This window comes from Arvicanthis niloticus, chromosome 5 (genome assembly GCF_011762505.2).
Source record: "Arvicanthis niloticus isolate mArvNil1 chromosome 5, mArvNil1.pat.X, whole genome shotgun sequence".
NCBI lineage: Eukaryota > Metazoa > Chordata > Mammalia > Rodentia > Muridae > Arvicanthis > Arvicanthis niloticus.
Window position 1 is genome coordinate 51,367,955 of NC_047662.1, and position 21,615 is coordinate 51,389,569.

General features: G+C 37.8%; 1 protein-coding gene across 3 annotated transcripts in view; it reads right to left on the reverse strand.

The window, feature by feature from the left end:
• Positions 1-1,233: 1,233 nt before the first annotated feature.
• The window catches only part of Efcab7 (EF-hand calcium binding domain 7), a 60,011-nt gene continuing 39,629 nt past the window's right edge, over positions 1,234-21,615 (reverse strand). For all 3 annotated transcript variants that reach the window (XM_034503187.2, XM_034503185.2, XM_034503186.2), the window contains exons 8-14: positions 21,109-21,218; positions 17,437-17,594; positions 16,342-16,475; positions 8,061-8,209; positions 4,773-4,982; positions 3,570-3,677; positions 1,234-2,083 (exon numbers count right to left, since the gene is read on the reverse strand). In XM_034503187.2, the coding sequence (XP_034359078.1) occupies positions 2,009-2,083; positions 3,570-3,677; positions 4,773-4,982; positions 8,061-8,209; positions 16,342-16,475; positions 17,437-17,594; positions 21,109-21,218 (944 nt within the window). In that variant the 3' untranslated portion in view covers positions 1,234-2,008. The remainder of the gene's footprint in view (positions 2,084-3,569; positions 3,678-4,772; positions 4,983-8,060; positions 8,210-16,341; positions 16,476-17,436; positions 17,595-21,108; positions 21,219-21,615) is intronic.

Here is a 21,615-nt window from a genome sequence, read left to right on the forward strand (position 1 = left end):
CACTGAGCTGCAGCCACAGTCCTAGGGTGCCTATGATAAAGTCCACACTGACTCTGGTTACAAATAAAGGCATCCCATAAGAATTACGGGTACCTGCTCTTGATTTCCTTAGATAGAATAGCTACAGTTAGCAAATACACATGCGGCAAAGCAGGCCGAAGTTTGTCCCATTAGACTGGGCAACTATTACTAGTTCCTGGTCCTTAAATTCTCTCCCTGCATGGATCCTACTTATTTCCTTTAAATCAGCACATTCATTTACTTTATTTTCTTCAAGCCATGATGTGGTTCCTTCTTTTCCTTAGGAATTAAGCAGGCTGGATAGCAACAATAGAGATTTTATACCATATAAAGTTAGCAGGGATAGAAGGATAGATAGATACACACACACACACACACACACACACACACACACACACACACACACAACCTTATAACGACAGTCACAAAGAATTACAAGTCAGTACTTTTTGAAGAAGAAGAAGAGACTTGGTATCCATTTTAGCAGGAACCGTTTTCATGTATTTTCCATTCAGACAAAGCACATAGTTTACCAAAAGAGCCTTGTTAGTAGTCATAAAGAGTTAACAGAGTTAACCCACCACCACTTTTAATATGCACTTATCCCCTAGTGGCCAAAATCAGAATTACAGTTCTATTTTCTGGGTTTATACCTAAGATATGATTAAATGTAGCATATCAAGTTTTTGCTGTATATTTAACCTAAACAAAAATAGATTTAAGAGAAGGCTACTAGCTTAAAAGAAACCTTGTCTATGTCAGTATCTAGTAGAAAATCAGTGATTAAGTAGAGTAATTTAAGACCTTCTTAAAGTAGTATCTGAAACCTAACAAATTAGTTTTAAAATATAAGAACTGTGAAATATTAAAGTTAGAAGAAAAAAGAAAATTTAACTGAGATGGAACTGCTAAGACAGTGAGCCCCTACCCCAGTCGCCACAGCTCCAGCAGAGCAGAGAGGTTTTGTAAGACAGGTCCTGCTCCGGTGCTCCATGGTCTTTTTCTTGAGTCTCCCTCCATGTTCGTGAGAGAATACTTCATGAGACCCACTATCTGATTATAAAGCCCCTATGCTACTTTAGACAAATGTAACAACTTTGTTATATGTTTTTAGCACCATACACAATTTTCTGTAACTCAGTATGAGGTAACATGAGATATATGGCCACAGCTGTTGAGCTTGTAAAGCATTTGACAATAAACAAAATAATGTTATATTTCACGACTTTTAATGAGATATCCGTCTGAAGAGTTCAACCCATAAGGTAATGCAACCATCTTACATACATATAAATTAATGGTCTAAACTCCAAGTAACATTTAAACTATGTGCTTGCATATAGTAGGCAAAATAATAGTATCTGCCAGATGGTACTCATATTTCCAAGCTGAGACTGGCCAAGTACTCTGCTACTGACAAACAGTTTTTAATTGCTTGTTGTCATTTTTCATGTCACATGCTGTCTCCTTAACTGCTACATATGCTTAATTTTAACTGTTCCATTGTACCCTTTGTGAAAAGCAACCCACAAACACACCAGTGGGAAATCTGCTGTCTGGACAAAAGACCCCTGCAATTGCCAACAGAGGTTAGCTTCTGATCACACAAAATAGGTCTCTTCAATTCCACTTTACCTTTTAATAACTAGACCCTTAAATAGCTGGGCTTGTAGTATTTTTTATAAGACAAACCAAAAGTTTTGAAGAAATTATTGAATGTTATTTTGAAAAATCCTATCTATAGTTTTCTTTTCATTAAAAAACAAAAAAAGCACTTATATTTCTCACTCAATTAACAAGACAGTCACATACTTTTAAAACACTATTTGTATTTTAATAATAAAATATATAACATGGACATAAAATATAAATGCATAGAAATGAAACAGATTATTAATTATACCAGTTACATGGAAAAGCATGTAGTTAATAAATAAAATATTTGATCTAAAATACTTCATAGTTTGATAGCTCCAAATGGAATTATTTAAGATACAAGAGAATACACACAACAATATATCCATTCTTGTTGTTCATTCAGGGGCATTACATGTTGACAAACCTGCATATAAAAACAGAGAGCTTTTATTTTTGATAATTTATTTTTATTTGCTAATTTTCAATATGACATTTCTAGGCCTAGTATAATAAAAAAAATATCTGTGAAACTAGGTGTGGTGGAGCATACCTTTAATCCAAGCATTCAAGAGACAGAGACAGACAGATATCTGTGAGTTCAAGGGAAACCTGGTCTACACAGCAAGTTCTAGGCCAGCTAGGGTTCCCCAGTTAGATTATTGTCTCAACAAAGAAAAAAAAATCCCTTGTGCACATGTGTACACATGTTCATGTGGGTGAACATGTATGCATGTACACATGTGGAAGGAAGAGGTCAAGCTTAATTATCATTTCTGAAACACTATCCCTGATGATCAGCTGATCAGGCTAGACTGTCTGGCCTATTTCTAGGGCTATATGCTGGGCAACACTAAGCCTGGTTTACAGGGTTCTGGGGGTGCACAGTAAGTACTTTACTCACTGAGTTAGCTCCGAAGTCCACTTCCTAAGTCTTCATTGGAGAAACTTAAAGATTAAGATATTTTTACTCTTTACCTTTAAATCACTAAAGAAGGTTGTGGAATTTCACAGAAAACATGGGGGAGGATGTAAAAAATACACTAGTAAGCTTTTTCTCTGTTCCTTCACCAGACCCTGGGAGTCTGCTGATTCATTCTTACCTTTCAGTTTGTGACCTCATCAGAAAGACAGAGTCTGCTATACTAAGATTATAGCTATTTCTGGCTCTTGACTCAGTTGCTTATCTAAAACTTAGAGGTGTTTCATTTCTCAGGTAATATTGAACAATCTTAATAGTGTAGATAAGCATAGTTTGGGTTATTATGATAACTTATTAGTCATATTATTTGGCATTTCTCCATATGATATTTAAAAGTACTTTCATGCACATAATTTTATTTTTATCTTTATACTAACCTTGTGAGGGATTTAACTGACCTAGTGATATGATGTTAATTTTACCCTTAAACTGGACAGAGCTGACAGATGGCTCAGCTGATAAAAGTGCCTGTTCCTGAACTAGATCCTGGAATGCACATGGTTTCCTTACATGTGTCCTCAAACTCTGACAGGCATTTTGTGGCACAAATGTGCATGGATGCATCCACACGTGTGCATATACACAATGGAAAACAAATTTTAAAACAAACTAGAACAGAGAAGGTTAAATGACTATCCCATAGTCGCTCAATCAAACACTGACAAGACTGAATTAAAAGGAAAGCCTCAGTCAGACATAGTGGACTGAAGATCAGGAGTTTAAAATCAGTCTTGGATACATAGTGAGAAAATAATCTGAAACAAACTAAACACAAATCTCTCTACCTCTCTTGTAGAAGAAACAGGGTATTTAGTGTTAGGAATGACATGCTTAAATAACTTTCAATTTCATTTCATGCCACATGCTTATTGATAGCATTAATAGTAAATGATTTCTTTTCCCAAGCCTTTAGTTAGAGAGTAACATTTACCATTGTAGATCTTGGTGCCACTTCTACTGCAAAGATGTTGAGTCCTCTGTTGTTGACACAGTTTTTACTCAGTTCATTATTGACATGAATAATCACTTTATCATCTGACTGTAAAAAATTAAAAGTCTTTAGTTTTGAAAAATAAATACAGGTATAAACCTAAAAATAAAACCTAAGCATCTGTTTCTAGAATCTAGTCCATTACAAATTCACACAAACCAGCTCAGTGCTATGGGTTTCCTTCTAATTGTCCACCAATGACATCAGCAGCTTTCTTTCAAACTAGTTTTGATTTTGCCTTTGATTTTCATTCCCAGACCACCGTGGACAGTAAGAGCAAGTTAGGTCATCCTTTGCTTATTATAGCAACAATGTCTGTCTTTCCCCTCTATTTTTCTAACATCCATTCACTTGGATTCCCACCTTCCAACTAAGATGTCTGAAACATCCACATAAGTGAGACCCTCGTATTCACTGACTCAATAAGCATGTGCCCTGGATCCACTCTACCACTGGTTTTGACCTTCCTAGTAATCCTTTGTACTGTCCCTTCCCCAAGTTTCTTCTTCTGTTTGCCTTGCTTCTAAAGGCTGCCTCTCAGTATATCTAAACCTCAGCTAAAGCTAAAATTCTACTCCACCACCCTCTTTCCCCTCATCACACATCGTCCCCAAGTTCTACAGACTAAACCATTACAAGAGACACAGGAAGGCTAAAACTACTGCCCATGCAAGCAGTACTCCACGGCTTACTGTTTACTTATCCTCTGTCTCTCTCAGATTATTTGTCTTTCTAAGCATCTCAACTTGAAATCGGAAAGTGTATTTCATACTTCTTAGTGGTCTTGCTGTGTAACAATCTAAAAAATTTTAAAACGAAAATCTTTTATAAAAACAAAGTTATGCTGACTCTTCACTGATCTCCAAATTTTAACTTTCATATTTTAAAATGAAAATGATACATAAAAGTATCATTCCAAGTTTTATTTATAATACTAAAAAAGAATAATTGTTCATTATAAATATTAAAAATATAGTAGGATATTTGGCTGCAAAGTAAGAAAGAAGATAACATTATTATTAAACTATATACTAAAATAAGAAAAATTACCTCATAATTAATACCTTATTTTCAATTAGCAATAATTGTACCTTGGATAAGTGTCACTGACTAGGATACTGCCACTGTGAAAAGCTTTAATACCTTATTTTCAATAATTGATGTTATCCATGTGTCATAATTGCAAGTATGTACGATTATATTTTCATAGCCATCCATGACTTTAGCATCGCTTCTTTCAAGGACAGATTTGCAAATGGCCTTTTCAAGTTGCCCACTGCATGCCTCCATATGGACAGCTTTGATTCTTGGCTTGCATTTTTCTGCATAGATATTGATGACAAACGGGCATGCCTGATGAGGAAAACAAACAAAATCTTGGATTAGCCTCCTGGTAAAATTTTAAATAAACAAACTATAAATGTTTTAAATAAACTTACTATAAATGCTTATCATATCACTTAAGCTTCATCTGGCCATTGGGTAGAAGTGCTTGCCACCAAGTCTGACACTGAGACAGAAGCTAGAACAAAAAATAATCCTGTCCTAGTCAGAGGGATGGTAAGAACTTGTGAGAGTTCATCATGCTCCTCAGAATAGAACTAAACTTAGATGTAGCTTTTAGTTTTTAAATTCTGGATTCTTCAAACTAATACTTCAGACTACAAAAGATTACATGTTACTAAAACTGTAGATAAAGGAAACAACTATAAACTCTTTTGAGCAAAAATCTTGTGAAGAGAGTGATTCCATTTTTAAGAGTTATACCACCTAAGAGTTCATCAAAAAAAAAAATTTTTTTTTTCACTCAAGGTTGGAGAAACTGCTCAGTGGTTAAGAGCACTTGTTGTTCTTCCAGAAGACCAAGAAACCATGCTGGGCATCTTGCAAACACTTGTAATTCCAGCTCTACGGAATCCAATGGCTTCTGGCCTTTGTGGGCACCTGCATCTACATGCACATATTATGCATACACACATACGCACACATATAAAATATTAAAACTTTCTCTTATATTGATGGACATAGTAAATAGTATAGCCTAAGATGTGAAGGCAGGGCAAACCAGCTTAGATTCTTGAATCCGAACAATTGAATCAAGGAAGCCTTGGATTTTCTTTTGACAAACGTAAGAGCCTGTACCAAATCTCATGCTTCTGGCTGAACCTGAATTAACATTACAGGTAAATGAGTTTCTATCAATTAAAAGGCATATAAAAAGGCTGCACAAGGTAAATCAGAGAATCTTTGGGACTTGTTTTCTTGCCCACACCTGGGAAATGTGAGCGTCATGGTTGCAGAGGGTCTTTGACTCACTCCTTATAATGTCTTGTTTGTTAAAGGTTGTCCTGTTACTGTTTTTCCTTTTGTATTTTACTTTAAGAGACAGGGTATTGCTATTTATTCTAGGATGTTCTTGGTTTCCTATGCAGCCCAGGCTGAACTCGAACTCAAGGGCCTCCTACATCAGCTTAGTACTTTACCAGGTGCTAAGATTTTAGACATATATAGCATGCCATGCAATCTCAGAGCCTTTAAAAACCACTGTCCAGAGTTTTAAAAATGGATGCCATTGATTGCCAACCAATCAACACAATTAAAAGTTTCCCACATACATATGCTTGTCTAAAGACTGACAAAGCAACCACATGGTAGCTGACAACCATTTGGAATGGGATCTGATGCCCTCTTCTCGTGTGTCTGAAGACAGCTACAGTGTACTCACATACATAAAATAAATAAATAAATCTTTTAAAATTACAGTAACTCTGTTGGACTATGGTGGTGCATGCCATTAATCCAGCACTCAGGAAGCAGAGGCAGGCAGATCTCTGTATGAGACCAACCTGACCTACAGAGCTAGTTGCAGGACAGCCAGGGCTGTTACAGAGAGAAACTCTGTCTTGAAAAGCCAAAAATAAATTTAAAAATTATGGTAACTCTTCACACTCAATAAAAACGAGGCAGTTAAAGGGGAGAGATGAGAGAGGGATAAAAGGATGGAGGGAAGGAAAGGGGAGGGGAATACTCAGAAAGTACACTTCTAAGGAATACTGAATGATATAAAAAACAGGGATTTAGTCAAAGTACTTACACTTTAAGTCTGTTATTTCTAGTACTACCCTTTTAAGGGACTGAGGAGAGATAGCCCAGCAGTTAAGAGCACTAGTTGCTCTTCCAGAGGACCTGGATTCATTTCCCAGCACCCACATGGTAGCTCATCATCATCTGTGACTCTAGTACCAAGGGATCTGACACCTTCTGACTTCTATGGACACAGACATGAATGTGGTACACAATGCAACCAAAGTATTTATACACATAAAATAAATATTAGAAAGCTGACTGATGTATGAGAAAATGAATACCAGGTTAAGAGTATAAAGATATCTTATTACTTAGTATGTGGCTTGAGCTCAAACTCTTAAATCCTGTATTTTAAACATGACACAGAATTTAAGAAGGCCTACTTTCCCTCCTCCTTTGGACTTACAGTATTATTTAACTTTGTACCTGCTGTGTTAACAGTCGTTATGTCATTGACTGATGCATCACATGCAGAGTACTTTGGATCAGTCACTCACTGTTTCCAGTGTCTTATAAACATTAACCCAAGAAGCACTATTAAAAACAAAACCAGAATTCCCAACTCTCTGTAGACACATCCTTCTTACTCTCAGAGAATCTTCTTTCTCTTAGGATGAAGTTCCTCTATTTATAAATAAGATTTTGACAATTCAAACAACCATCTCCAATTTAAAATAGGTTGGTGGCCTGAACCTAGGACAGTAGGACCTAAAAATGAGGCACACTAAAATCTCATGCACCAGCCAACTTCTTCAGAGCATCAGTCAATTTAAACTCTGAGTTAGGAAGAGTCACATGAGTAAGATGTTCAATCAGCAGGACAAGCCACAGGTAGCAAAAATATGTTTTTCCATAGAGGCATGTAAACAAATAACAATAGCCAGCTGTAATGAAAAACTGAAGTAAACTCACGCCTATCCACTACACCTGGGTGGGGCACAAAAGCACATTCAAGAACACGTCTGTGTTTTTGAAGAGAGTGAGGTCACAAGACCCTGTCTTGTTTTCTTGGAGTTTTCTCACAAGCACTCAGAATTCTCCTCACACAACTCCATTCTTAGACAGTGTTCCAGCAAAAAATATATACATTTGAATTACTAATTTCCCTCTGCACATCAACGTTCAAACTGTTTTGTCTTTGGTTGACCATAGTTGACAGTATATTTCAGTAAAGAACATGCTCCAGTAAAGTACTGGAACACACCTGGGATGTGCCTGGGATTCACCTTACACTACTGAAGTTCAAGGACTTGAGTGTCTAGATTTAAAAGTCATGTATCAGGAGAATGTTCCATGGCTAATACCATGGAAAGCAAGGTTTCTGTCAGTATTTGAATGTCTTACCTCTGTCAGCTCCAGAGCCTTATTGTAGCCCATGGAGTGCAGAGTCACCCACAGATCAAGAGGGTCTCCTTCTCGGTCATTTGCTTCCATCAGATGCAAGTCCATAAAGCCCTGTCTTGTTAATTCATTCTTCTTTGTGTCAAAGTTTTCTGAAAAACAACCAACACTTCTCCCATACATTGTTTAAAATCCATGTGTTAATGTTTATACTATTAATTATAAACTTTCAGTTGCCAGCAATAATAAGAAAATTAAGAATCCCTCAAACTTGCTTCCTTTTCTAATTTCCCACAGCTCAACACAGACACCATCCAAGGACATGGTTGGGTAGGTGGTTCTGTTTTATTTTGTTTTGTTTTTGGGTCCCCCCTGCCCTCGCAAGATATTGGTACATTGTAACAAATGCAAACACATTCCAAGTTAGGGGAAACTAATTTTCCCAACCTGACCACTAATTAAGAATTTATATTGATATTTCATAATTTCTCTTTAGGCCCACCAGAACCTGAATGAACTTGATATAAAATCCCAGACTACTGGAGTTTGAGAAAGGGAGAACAGAAAGGGTCAGGCTTAAGGAGACTAATACTACAAGCATAGCTTCTCTAACAAAGTGTTGGTAGGTCCTTGAAAAACTGGTAGATAATGAAAACCTGCATTTCCCAAGGGAAGTCTAAATATTTGTGAGTAAAAACAAAACTTTCCAGTATCTAGACATGCATACATACATAGACACACACACACACACATATACACATATGTGTGTGTCTGTGTTTAATAGCTCTAATCTATCCACCTATGTATCATATGATTGTCCTGAAATAAACCTGTAGATAATAAATACCATCAGTGGGTTATATTTTGGCAACTTCCTACAACAAGAAAGATTTCCCAACTCTCATCTGTAGTATACTCTATGGAAATGAGATAGCTCCTCTTTCCTATGCATTATTATGAGAAAACAAAAGACATACTTGATTGACCAATATTTTAAAATGTTTTATAAATGAAACAGATTCACAGGATTTTTATAGAAACTTATCCAAATTAAATCAGAGAGAATAATAATAGTAATGTACTATTTAGTAAAGATAAAAATTAATATTTGATATATATTATGAAGAAAGCATTAAAGAAAAATGTGTCTTTAATACTATACTATGTGGGCCAGCAATAACTTGATGACATTTAAAACTTAAAATTCTTAATCCTTATTAATTTTTCAAATTTATTATAGGGCTGGGTATAAAGCTCAGTGGGAAAGACTTCTCTAGCAGATATAGTCCTAGTTTTAACTCTTAGTCTACCAAAAGAAAGCAGATTATACTATTAACTTGACTCAAAGAGTTACATAAAGCTAAGATAGTAAAAAATGTTATTAGTGAGAGAATTGAAAAATAGGTCAATGCAACAGAATATATCCATATTACTGATAAGTAACAAAGGAGGAAAGCAACACAATGACTAAACAAGTCTTTTCAACAATGTCCCCAAACACATAAATAATACATAAAAAAATTTAGGCATAGACTTTAAACCTTTCACAAAGAGTAACTTCAAAAGAGCCACACATGAAACTATACTACAGGAAACTATAAAATTTCTACAAAGGAGAAAAGTCTAGTCTGACTTGTGTGTGGTGATGAAGTTTTTAGACACAATTTTAAAAGCATAGAAACCAAGCCACTGTGGTGAATCAGGCCAATAGTCCTCACATTTGAAGATAGAAGCAGAAGAATTAGGAGTTCAAGGCCACCCTTGATTGTGTAGCATGTTCAAGGCCAGCCTAGGCTACATGAGACCTTGACTCAAAAGACAACAACTGCACCACAAACGTTCTCTTATTTCTCTGTTGCTGTTGATAAACACCATGACCAAAAGCAAGCTGGGGAGGAAAGGGTTTATTGAGCTTACAAGTCACAGCCCCTTATAAAGGGAAGCCAGGGCAGAATGTCAAAGCAGGAATCTAGAGGCAGGAGCTGCTGCTTGTTGCCTTTTTTCCTACTTCTGATTATCTAGCTTCCTTATAGAAGCCAAGACCACACAGCCAGGGATGGCACTGCCCACAGTGTGCTGGGCACTCCTCCATCAATTAGCAAAATTATGCCCCACAGACACACCCGAAGACACGCCCACAGGCCAGTGTGATAAAAGCAATTCCTCAGTTGAGGAATTCCCTCTTTCTAGGTGTGCCAAGTTGACAACCTAGAATAGTTATCACAGCATACAAAATATGACCTAAGGAAGAATACAATTTCTTAACAAGTTAAGCTCTGTGAATAATATTAAGAAGAATAAAATATATAAACAACTAACTGGGAGGAAATACTTGCAGAACATACATCTGATAAAAAATACATATTTATAACATAAACAGACCTCTTAGAACTCAATCATTTAAAAATAAAAAGACAAAACTTAGGCAAGAAAGCCTAGACATATTAGCACATTCCTATAATCCAAGCACTAGGAAGGCTGAGGCAAGAGGATGGTAAGCCCCAGGTCTCCTTGGGAACCATATAAAGTTTAAGGTGAAGCTTAGCTACATAGGAAGACATTATTATAGTTGGGCGGTGGTGGCGCACGCCTATAATCCCAGCACTTGGGAGGCAGAGGCAGGCGGATTTCTGAGTTCGAGGCTAGCCTGGTCTACAGAGTGAGTTCCAGGACAGCCAGGGCTACACAGAGAAACCCTGTCTGGAAAAAGCAAAAAAGAAAAAAAAAAAAAAAGGAAGGAAGACATTATTACAAAAAGTAAGCCTCGGGCACCAACAGAAACATCATTAAAGAAGTTACAGATGACGGGAAATAGATACAAAGATACCAAATGTCAAATGATATTCGGAGATTACAAACAAGGAGATCTAACTACATACCTATTTGAATGCCTAAAACCCAAAAATCTGATGGTTTTTTTGGTGGTGACATGTGGAGTCTAATAATGCTAATAATGGTTAGTGGGGATTGGACCTTTCACAGCATCTGTAAAACAGTACTTCCTTTAAAGTTAAACACTGTCTCAGCATTCAGTCCAGTATTTACTGAACTGAAATATAAATGAGTTGAAAGTTGGTTTGTAAACAACCCTGCACACAGTGTGTACAGCAGCTGTATTCACAAATGTCCCAGATTGGAAGTCATAAGATCACCTTCAATAGGGAAATAGAAAAATTCAAACTGTGACATATTGATACAATGAAATATTATCCAGCATTAAAGAGAAATGAACTATCAAACCATGAAACCTGCAAGAAAACATGCAATTTAGCCATACAACATTCTTTAAGAGGTAAAATTACACAGTAAAAAGATCAATTACTACCCAAGGTTTGGGAGATGAATACACAGGGACACAGGGGAGCACAGAGGGTGTTTTAGAGCACTGAAATCCTTTCTGATACTGTGATAGCTGCATTTGTGGGATTAAACTGTTGTCAAACTGGCCACTGTACAACAGAAGTGAACCTTAACAATACAGTACATAACACAGCAAGATGAACTCCTGAATTCTAACAAATGTACCACAGTAACAGACATTGTTGATAACATGCAGGACCTGGTGGAGGTGGAATGGAAAAGATGGATCTCAGGGGTCTCCAGATCTTCTACTCAGTTTTCCAATCAATCTAAACCTCTTTTAAAAAAGCAAATCTATTACTGAACAGAATAGAACCAAAAGTATTTTTAAGTCTAAAAAAAAGGCATGTTGAGGTGATCTTACAATTAAATAATATATTTTATCATCAATAGGAATGAGTAAAAATTGGCTATGATAAGAAAGGTAAACATTTCAGAACCTAACCTATATATGTGTGTGCATGTGTGTAAGTATCATGGCTGTCACTGAAGCAAATATGTCTCCCAGATCATTTTCAATGCCATAGTTTTAAGAAACATTTGCTAGCGTAAAGTTTGTGTTTCTGGAACCTGATTGTCTGGAGCTTAGGTATAAAACTGTCTTGCTTACTGACTTAGGTCAAGCTACTTAATCTCTTTGGTTCTACATCCTTATGTGTAAAATGAGAGCAGTTCCAGGGCTACCTCACAAGCTGGTATATTAGCTTAGATTAGCCCCTGGTACATAATGAGCTCTCAAAACCGTTGATGTTATATAGCAACCCTGCTAATTAAATAGAACTTTATTGACTAATAATTTTGCCATAAGAAAATCTTAATTAGGGGATAGGGAAGATGGTTTAGTGAATAAGCATGTTTGCATGAAAATGGTAAATTTGGATCCCAGTACCCACCCAAAAATACTGAGTGTGGCTATGTGCATGCCTGTAACCCCAGTACTGGGGATTGGCAGCCAACAGGAGGCTTGCTGGGGCTTTCTGGTTTCCAGTCTAGCTCCAAGCTCGCTGAGAGACTCTGTCTCAAAGCAATAAAATGAACAGTGATAGAAAAGAACACGCAGCATCCCTCTCTGATCTCTTCATGTGCATGCATAGGCATGAATCTGCACACATCATACACACACACACACACACACACATACACACAGACAGAAAAGAAAACAAAATTTTGGTTATGATTTACTTCCATTGAAATAAAACAATGCCAATAACCTTAGAAATGAAAAGCTGTATTATTAAAGTTACAATATCTTTATATCTTATAGATAAAACTGTACTGTGTATATTAACAAGCTCAACAGAAGTTTAATATTAAACATTAGCATATTTATAAAAATGAATTTGAGAAACCTTTATAGTAGTATCATATTTTTACCCTACTTACTGTTTAGAAAACAGGCTTATCAGACCCCTGCCTAGCTTACTTATTCTACAAATTTATACCATCCTAGGAAACAAGTATTATGCCACTCCAGTAATGGACAGTTCCTCTTTCTCCCAACTACATTCTAGCCTCCACACTTCCTGTTCTGTGGTGTATGGTCAGCTATGGCGTTCAGGTTTTCCCCTTTGACTTTTCAAGCTTTGGCTTAAGCACACAAACCCTACTGTAATCTCAGATGCCTCCTAAGTGACAACTGGTTTTGCCTCCTTCTCAGTGATGTTCTGTTGTGCTCTTGGCTTCTATATCACCATTGGTGGGCTTTCTTAATTGAGCACAAATACAAAAAAAATTGTAGAGTTCTTTTGTTCTTTGTTTGTTTGTTTCTTTTTTGACAAGGTCTTTCAATGTAGCCATTCTGTCCTAGAACTCACTATGTAGACCAGGGGGCTCCAATTCACAGAGATCCTCCTGCCTCTACCTCCCACATGTTGGAGCTAAATGTGTATGGCACCATGACCAGTTAAGAACTGTTAACATGTATAAACAACTCTCTGGGACTCTCTTAACTTTTTTTAGTGAAACTAACTCATTAACTCTTTGTGGTCCTTTTCAGAACCAGTGTGTAGCCCAATGATACCAAGTACTGGAAAAGTAGTTTCCTTTTTTAAAAAAAGATACAGGTACCCTTCATGGGTGGACAATGTTTTCCTGAGAAGGCATGGGTTATTAAATAAAAATCTCAGTGCCAGGTGTTAGACAACTTCTTATGAGTTATTGGTCAGGGAAGCTCTAGAGACCCCTAAAATAACATGGGCTACTGCCACTTATGGTGGTTTAAGTAAGAATGGGCCTCGGAGGCTCATGTTTGAATACTTGGTCCCCAACTGGTAGAACCATTTGGAAAGAATTAGAAAGCATTGCTTTGTTGGAGGAGCTATGACACTGAGGGTGGCTTTTGAAACTTCAAAAGCCCACACCATCCTCAGTCCCCAACCCCCACCTATTGCTGTTGGATCAAGATGTGAGCTCTGGCTCCTGCTATAGCACCATGCCTACCTGTCTACCATGGTCATGGACTCTAACCTTCTGGAACCATGAACCACAAATTAAATGCTTTCTTTTGTAAGTTTACCTTAGTCATGGTGTCTTATCTTAGCAATAGAACAGTAACTAAGATACCATTGCTACTTGTGTCTACCATAACTAGATGTTAAAACTCTATTTTTGAAGACACATATTTTTTTTTTTTTGGTTGCAGGACATAGAGAAATCATTTTGGAACTGACTTGGAAAATTGTTCCCTGCTGGCTAGGTTGCATTGAGCCAGAAGGTACTATACTGGTTACTAGGAAGAAAAAAAAAAATCAATGGTCTTACCCAGTAGTACCATTGAATGCTGTATACCAACTTTTGCAGGCAAGATGTTCCCACTGGTGCAAATGTGGCATGAATGTTGTGGTAGTAACCAACCACTTAATGACTGGATTTGAGGCCTGCTCCACAGGAAGAAATTCATCTGTTATTATAAACTTGTCAAAATCCATGGCTTGGAAGATAAAGCCATAGACCCTAGCAGGGAATATATTACTGTTGTTTCAGTAAAATGGACATGTTATCAATACTGCCTCCTGAATATTTACATTTATACCCATAAACTTGTGTTGTTCTCAACCCTGGTGTCTCAACAGAGAAGCATTTTCTATAGTAGGCAGTAGCTAATACAGAGCCTCATAACTGATCAAAGTACTTAAGTGATTTCAAAGTACATCAGGACTGTTGAGCCCTCCAGGAACATCCCCACCCCAAGGCTCAGAGGACATGGTGGAAGGGGCAAAAGAAATCTAAGAGCAGGAGGATGGAGGGGAGTGCTTCCTTCTGGACATGGGCTCCTGCACTCTTGAATTCACTGCATGTGCTTACCTTCACAAGACCAGCACAAGATCAACTCAATAAGAAGTCAGTATTCCAGTAGGCAGAACTGACTGGACTCAGTAGGTGAAGAAGAAGAGTAGGAGGAAGAAGAAGGAAGAAGAGGGGAGAGAAGTAGGAGGTAGAGAGGAGGAGGAATAGGAGGAAAAGGGATAGGACATGAAGGTGAGAAGGTATACTGGGAGTGTATGGGGTGTAGATATGGATGAAAAACATTGTATACATGAGGTAGAAATTTAAGGGTTCTTTGGAAAGTCAGTTGGATGCTGTTTTGCTGGGGTAAACACATGAAGGAGTGCTTTGTTAGAGTGGATACAGGTGTGAAAGGTTAAGACAGACTCATGAAGGAATGTTTCACTGAAGCAGACAGAGAAAGGATGTTCTGCTAAAGCAAGCATGTAAAGGGGCACATGATGAAAGATTCTTTGCTAATGACATGCATGTATTGGTCCGCCTTACACTGTGTGGGTGACGGCTGCATTTGTCAGGACTCCATAGAAAGAAACACACCAAAAAAGTCTGGTGGTATGCTGCAGTTTCTTGCTGCTTCTGCTGACTCAGGCTGATTGGATGCACATGCTGAGGCAAGACCTAAGGCAAGACACACGCTGAAGACACAGGTGGAGAACACATGATGTTTGGATAGGACTCAACAGAGTGACTCAGAGAAAGCTTGGCTTCCTGGTATAGCTAGCTGTGTAATGCTTGTGCACCTTGAGTCTGCACTGATCTTCACTTCCCTGAGAGAGACACAGCAAAGAACTTCTCCTGATGTCACTCTGGGTCCCTTCTGCTGACTTGAGCTGAGGCTGAGGCCTGGCCATCTCTGCTAAGTCATGTCACCCCTGTTGCTAACCTGACTCTACCAAACTGGACTGCCGGTGTATCCATGAAGTGCTTGTGAGTGGATTGAACTGCCGATGCCTGTTAACCTATAAACTAAGCTGCCACTGCCTAATGACCTGTGAACTGATCTGCTGATTTCCAGACAACACAGATGAGAGTTGCTCCAAAGAACTCCACTTCCCCCATAACCTTTCTTTTCTACTACCTCTGGTAGGTGGTGGGCTACAAGGGAGGTTAAAGTGTTTAAGAACCATCATTAAAAATAAGGTTTTAAAAAATTAAAATTACATATACATGTATGAATTCTCAAATAAATAAATAATTTTAAAGTTTTTAAAATATATTTTAAGCCCCCCAAAGCTGAAATAATCATTAAGTAATTCATATCTTTAAGCAAGCATACCAACTATCACTTTAAGAAAAATAAATATTCAAGTTTAAGAAAAGAGACTTACTTTTTAAAAAATGTATTTGTATGTGTGTATGTGTGTATGCCTTCGTGAGTTTATTTGCACCATGTGAGTACAGATGCCTGTGAAGGCCAGGAAAGAGTGTAGAATGCCCTGGGGCTGGAGGTAGCTGCCTGAGGTGGCTGCTGGGGCCTGAGGTCCTGGCAAGAGCAATGGGTTCTCTTACCCACCGTGCCACCCTTCCAGGGTTCCCCCACTGCCTTCCATGTTATAATACCTTCCACAGAGAACGTGGCTTGTTTCTGAGAATGAAGGATGCCACACACTTCAATCCATCAGAAAAGAAAAGCACTCACCTCTGCAGACAGCCCAGGCGTCCTCATCACACTTCTCACCACTTGTTCTCAATTCAAAAAAATTGTACTCTTCAAGGCTAATCAGACCATTGCCATCTAAATCAATTACTTCAAATATCTCCAATAGAGTTGACCTAGAATTGTAAAAATTGAAAATCATTTAGAACAAAACATCTAAAGACAAAAATTTTTAAAAATGCGTACGTGTGTTTTGCCTACACATATGTCTGTGCACTATTGCATGCTTGATGTTTGGGAGGCCAGAAGAGGCCACTGGATTTGCCAGGACTGAAGTTACAGAGGGTGTGAACCACCACATATGTGCTAAGAATTGAACCCAAGTAGAAGAGGACCCAGTACCCTTACCACTGAGTAATCTCTCTACTTCCTAAAGGCAGTTTTTGAGGACAAGTTTCAAAGGCAGTAATATTAATGGCACTGAAGAATTTTTCTGAGATATATTATATTACATCTTGATCTGTCTGTGGCCAAATCTCATTGTGAATATCATCTAGGACACAGGAGAAAAACTGAAGGTTGAGACTTCATATTTGACAGTCATCAAGATCAAGAATAGGGGGCATAGCTCAGCAATAGAGCCTCTGACTGCAAAATTAAGAGTGGAACTAACAACATCTACCTTTAAAGGCCCTATCTAGTGGAGAAGAACCTAGTAGAGGCATACATTTAGTATGGACAAGTGCATAGAACCTAGATATTAACGACAATCCTAGACTTGCAAATACAGAGTCACTCTTGGTTACTTAGTGAATTTTAAAAATATATATTTATTACATATGGCATGCTTTGGTATATGTATACATGTGAGATGAATAAACCAAGCTAAATAATATATCTATTATTGCACATATTTGATTCATGAGAATACTTAGATGAAATCATGAGGTATTGGTCTTTTGTTCCTTTTCCATATTTTTAAGCACACTATCCATCATGCTGTGGTAAGATACTAAATTAAACCAGAAAGACAGGAATGAGAGCTAGCCAAAGTAAATAGCTAAAGACAGATGACTGATTTATATTCTATGTGACACATATGAACATATTCTATGTTCTAGCATTGATAAAACTTACCTAAACTCACTTGTAAGAGATAATTCCCCTGTTTCATCTCTATGTACAAGTTGGGCTTCTTCTGTTACTGGTTTTGTTTCTTTTTTTAGTCTACAGCCAGTTGTGGAAGGAATTAACCAATAAATTCCTGGTTCTAGTTCACCAGTCCATCCAAACACCTTTTTAATCAAAAGAATTAAAATAAGCAACCAAAAATCTTAATGACTTAAATTTTTCTTCTGAGGGTGAAACTTTAGACATCATTTGATTTAAGTCAACATTTATCAATTGAGTTATAGTTTATTAACCTTTCAGTGTTTTTAAATTCTTTTACTTTTCTATCTTGCACTTAGCCCTAGAGCAAGACCATGGGCTATGGTTCTTTATGTTTTCAAAATTATCTAAAAACAAAAGTAGAGAAGAAGCTATATATCATCTAAGTCATCACCAAAGGTCTTCACACATGTTTGTGATGCAAATGTCTTCAGCAAATGTCTTCTTAGGAAGCAGAGTATTCTTAGGAAATTTTTTTTTAATGCAAACACTAAGCTCCTTAAAGAAAAGGAGTAAAAATATAAATATATGATTTGTAAAAAACATTTCAATGGAATCCAAGAAAGTTAAATTGTTAAGTTCATATTTATGAGTTAAACATATTTGTAAACCTAAATTATATAGAATACAATGTTACTCTCTTTTCTGCTGTTGTTTATTTTTTGACTTTTAAGCCAGGAATTCAAATGGTTTTTTTTTTTTTTTTAGATAGTATGAAAATATATATAGTTCATGTTGGACTTGAATGTGTTATGAAGCCCAGGCTGGCCTTGAATTTGTAGACCTCCTGCCTCTGACTCTCCAGTGTTGGTATTACAGGAAAGTCACATAATGCATCTTTTCTTTAAGAGTCAGCCTCTCCCTCTCCCCTCCTCTCCCCTCTCCCCTCTCCCCTCTCCCCTCTCCCCTCTCCCCCCTCCCCCCTCCCCCTCCCCTCTGTCTCCCCTCTCCGCCCCTGTCCCCTGTCCCCTGTCCCCTGTCCCCTCTCCTCCCCTCTCCTCCCCTCTCCCCTCTCCTCCCTCTCCCTCTCCTCCCTCTCCCTCTCTCCCTCTCCCCCTCTCTCCCTCTCTCCCTCTCTCCCTCTCTCCCTCTCTCCCTCTCTCCTCCCTCCCTCTCCTCCCCCTCCCTCTCTCCCTCCCTCTCCCTCTCCCTCTCCTCCCTCTCCCTCTCCTCCCTCTCCCTCTCCCTCCCCCTCTCCCTCTCTCCTCCCTCTCCCCCTCCCTCCCCCTCTCCCCCTCCCCCTCTCCTCCCTCTCCCTCTCTCCTCCCTCTCCCCCCTCCTCCCCCCTCCCCTCCCCTCTCCCACCCTCTCCCCTCTCCCTCTCTCCTCCCTCTCCCCCTCCCCCTCTCTCCCCCTCTGCCCTCCCCCCTCCCCCTTCCCCTGTCTTCCCCCTCTCTCCCTCCCTCTTCCCCCTCTCTCCCCTCTCTCTCCCCCCTCTCCCCTCCCCCCTCTCCCCTCTCCCTTTCCCCCTCTCCCTCCCTCTCCCTCCCTCTCCCTCCCTCTCCCTCCCTCTCCCTCTCCCTCTCCCCCTCTCTCTCTTATTGTGTGTGTGTGTGTGTGAAATCATGAGGTATTGATCTTTATGAATGTCCCTTATAGTTTTTGACAAAATACTTTTATGTGGATTGTTAAGATTACTTGTGTGACATGTACTATAAAACAAGACGTAGAGTCCTAGACAGACCTGCTTATCTAAAACTGTTTTCTAACAAACTTTGGATATTTAAAATGAGTATCAAGACATTTGTATAGGAAAATATTTTATTCGCCTGTTCTATAGAAAAAGCAATCAGTACTCCTCTAAGTACCTCCTAGGAGCTTTCTGGAGCCTCAACATTTCTTATAAAAACCAGGCACCATCTTGTTATCATCTTAACTCTACATATTCTACTATTGTGGATAATAGCTAAGTGCAGTTACTTGTGCTAGTACACAGTAGCCATCAAATAGTGCTAAAATATTATTTTCAACCCTTATGTATATTTTAGGTCATCCTGGAGGTTCCTAAATAAGTTGCTCATCTCAGTTCTAGATTCAGTACTCTTCCTGCCTGATTATCCAGTTAATCATCTTAGTTCTAGATTCTTTCTGCCTGATAATCCTAGAACCATAATTACTCTGAGGTTGGCATCAAGCCCTACTTTGATAGATTAATTCAATGTAACTGAGGATTATTATGAAGACTAAACTACCAAATCCATGCTTTGGAAATGATAATTGTTTAGTCTGGATATATATATATATAGTTATCTAACCAGGCATGGTGGCTCACATGTTTAATCCTAGCACTTGAAAACCAGAGGCCAGAACTATGAGTTTGAGGCCAGCCTGGTCTACAGAGCAAGTTCCAGAACAGCCGGGGCTACACAGAGAAACCCTGTGTTAAAAAACAAACAAACTATATATATTTATATACATATATGTATATATATACACATACATAGTGTATGTATGTATATATACACACACACATACATATATATTGCTACTTCCTAATATATATTATCCCATAAATTTCCTTTACTCCCCACTTATAATGGTGAAATGCCACTATCAATGGCAAGTGGAAAGTTCTGAGGTACAAAACTCTTCTTAAGGAAAATCACTGATGCTAAAAGTACTAGTAAAAATCCTTTGTTAATATGACATATTAAAGATGACCAGAAGCCTATAAAGAGGCACACAGAAACTCAGTTGAAACAGCCTTCCTATGAATAATTGTTTTTACACATGCAATCTTTTAAGAGTCATTTTACCCAAACAGAAAAAGCTATTGTTTCTGACACTGCTTTATCTTGAGCGTCACTTCATAGTCAGCTCTGAGGAAGAGCTTTGTAGAAATGTTAACTTCTGCCATTTTATGTGGTCTGGCAAAAACCACATGGTCTGTTAAGCCTCCAAAAAAGACTTCGATATAACATTCCATCAGGAAAATGCTTGTCTGTCGCTGGCCCAATATTAAGATTAAATATGATATTGAAGTAAGTCTTTGGATAGTATTATTTCTGTGTTTGTGTGGTACGTTGTATTTTGTAGTCCTTATGAAATAATCACATGTGTGTATCTACTTACATATTTGGCCTAGGATAAATACATAATTAGAAAAGACCAGAACACCTCAAGGGTAACATATAAAAACATTTAAAATCATTTCTTTTCTTCAGACTCTTTCTGAACCCTGTAACATGAATCAAGTCTGAGAATAGTAACTTTGAAGTTTTCCTGTTTTGTAGTAGAAGTACAAGTAAGATGAACATCAAAAGCAATGGTTTTCTAGTAGCTGGAAACATGTATTGGATGAAGAGGAGGATCTAATAGAAATATTTTTATTGAGTACAACGAAAAATATTTGCACGAGACTCATTAGGGCACTTAGTAAATCCATCCCCAATCCACACCACCCCCCAAAAACCTCAGCATATAAGAAAAAGTCATTGATAGTTAATGAAACATATATAGTAGCATAATGACTATGCAACTATATATGTCTTTCTATATACCTGCCTATACCTTTACTAGAATACAGAAATTTTGAGTTTAAATTCTAGTGAACATCTATTATTTTCCTCAACTTGACTTCATATTACATTCTTAATGTTAAAATATATATTATATATATATATATATATATATGTATACTTCTCTGTTTCGTAGTTCAGTAAAACACATGAGCTGTGGCTCCGCTGAATTCTCATTTTTCTTAAGAATATATAAGGCTGTGTCAACCGATAACCAGGGGGAGTGTTTTCCTAGAAATACACACAACATCATCACCAACAAAACCCACCTCAGGTCAAGCAAACACTGAGCACGCTCTTAAGTTCTTTACCCAGTAGATTTTAAAAAAGAAATATACATTCCATTTTTATATTCAAATATCTTAATATCTATAATATGCCACTGCTATATTTAATTTTATGAGAAACATTCTCTCCATATTCAGTTTCTAAAAAGCCTAGTTTCTTGAAATCATCAAAAATGCATTTCAAGGGCTGGACATGTCTCCATGATGGAACTCTTGTTTAACATGCATGAGGCCTTGGGTTTGATCTTCCTAAACAAAAACAAACAAAGAACAAAGAAAAACAAGAGCTGAGGTACAAGACCAAGTCAAAGCTAAATGATAGCAGAGCCTTTCAGGAAGGA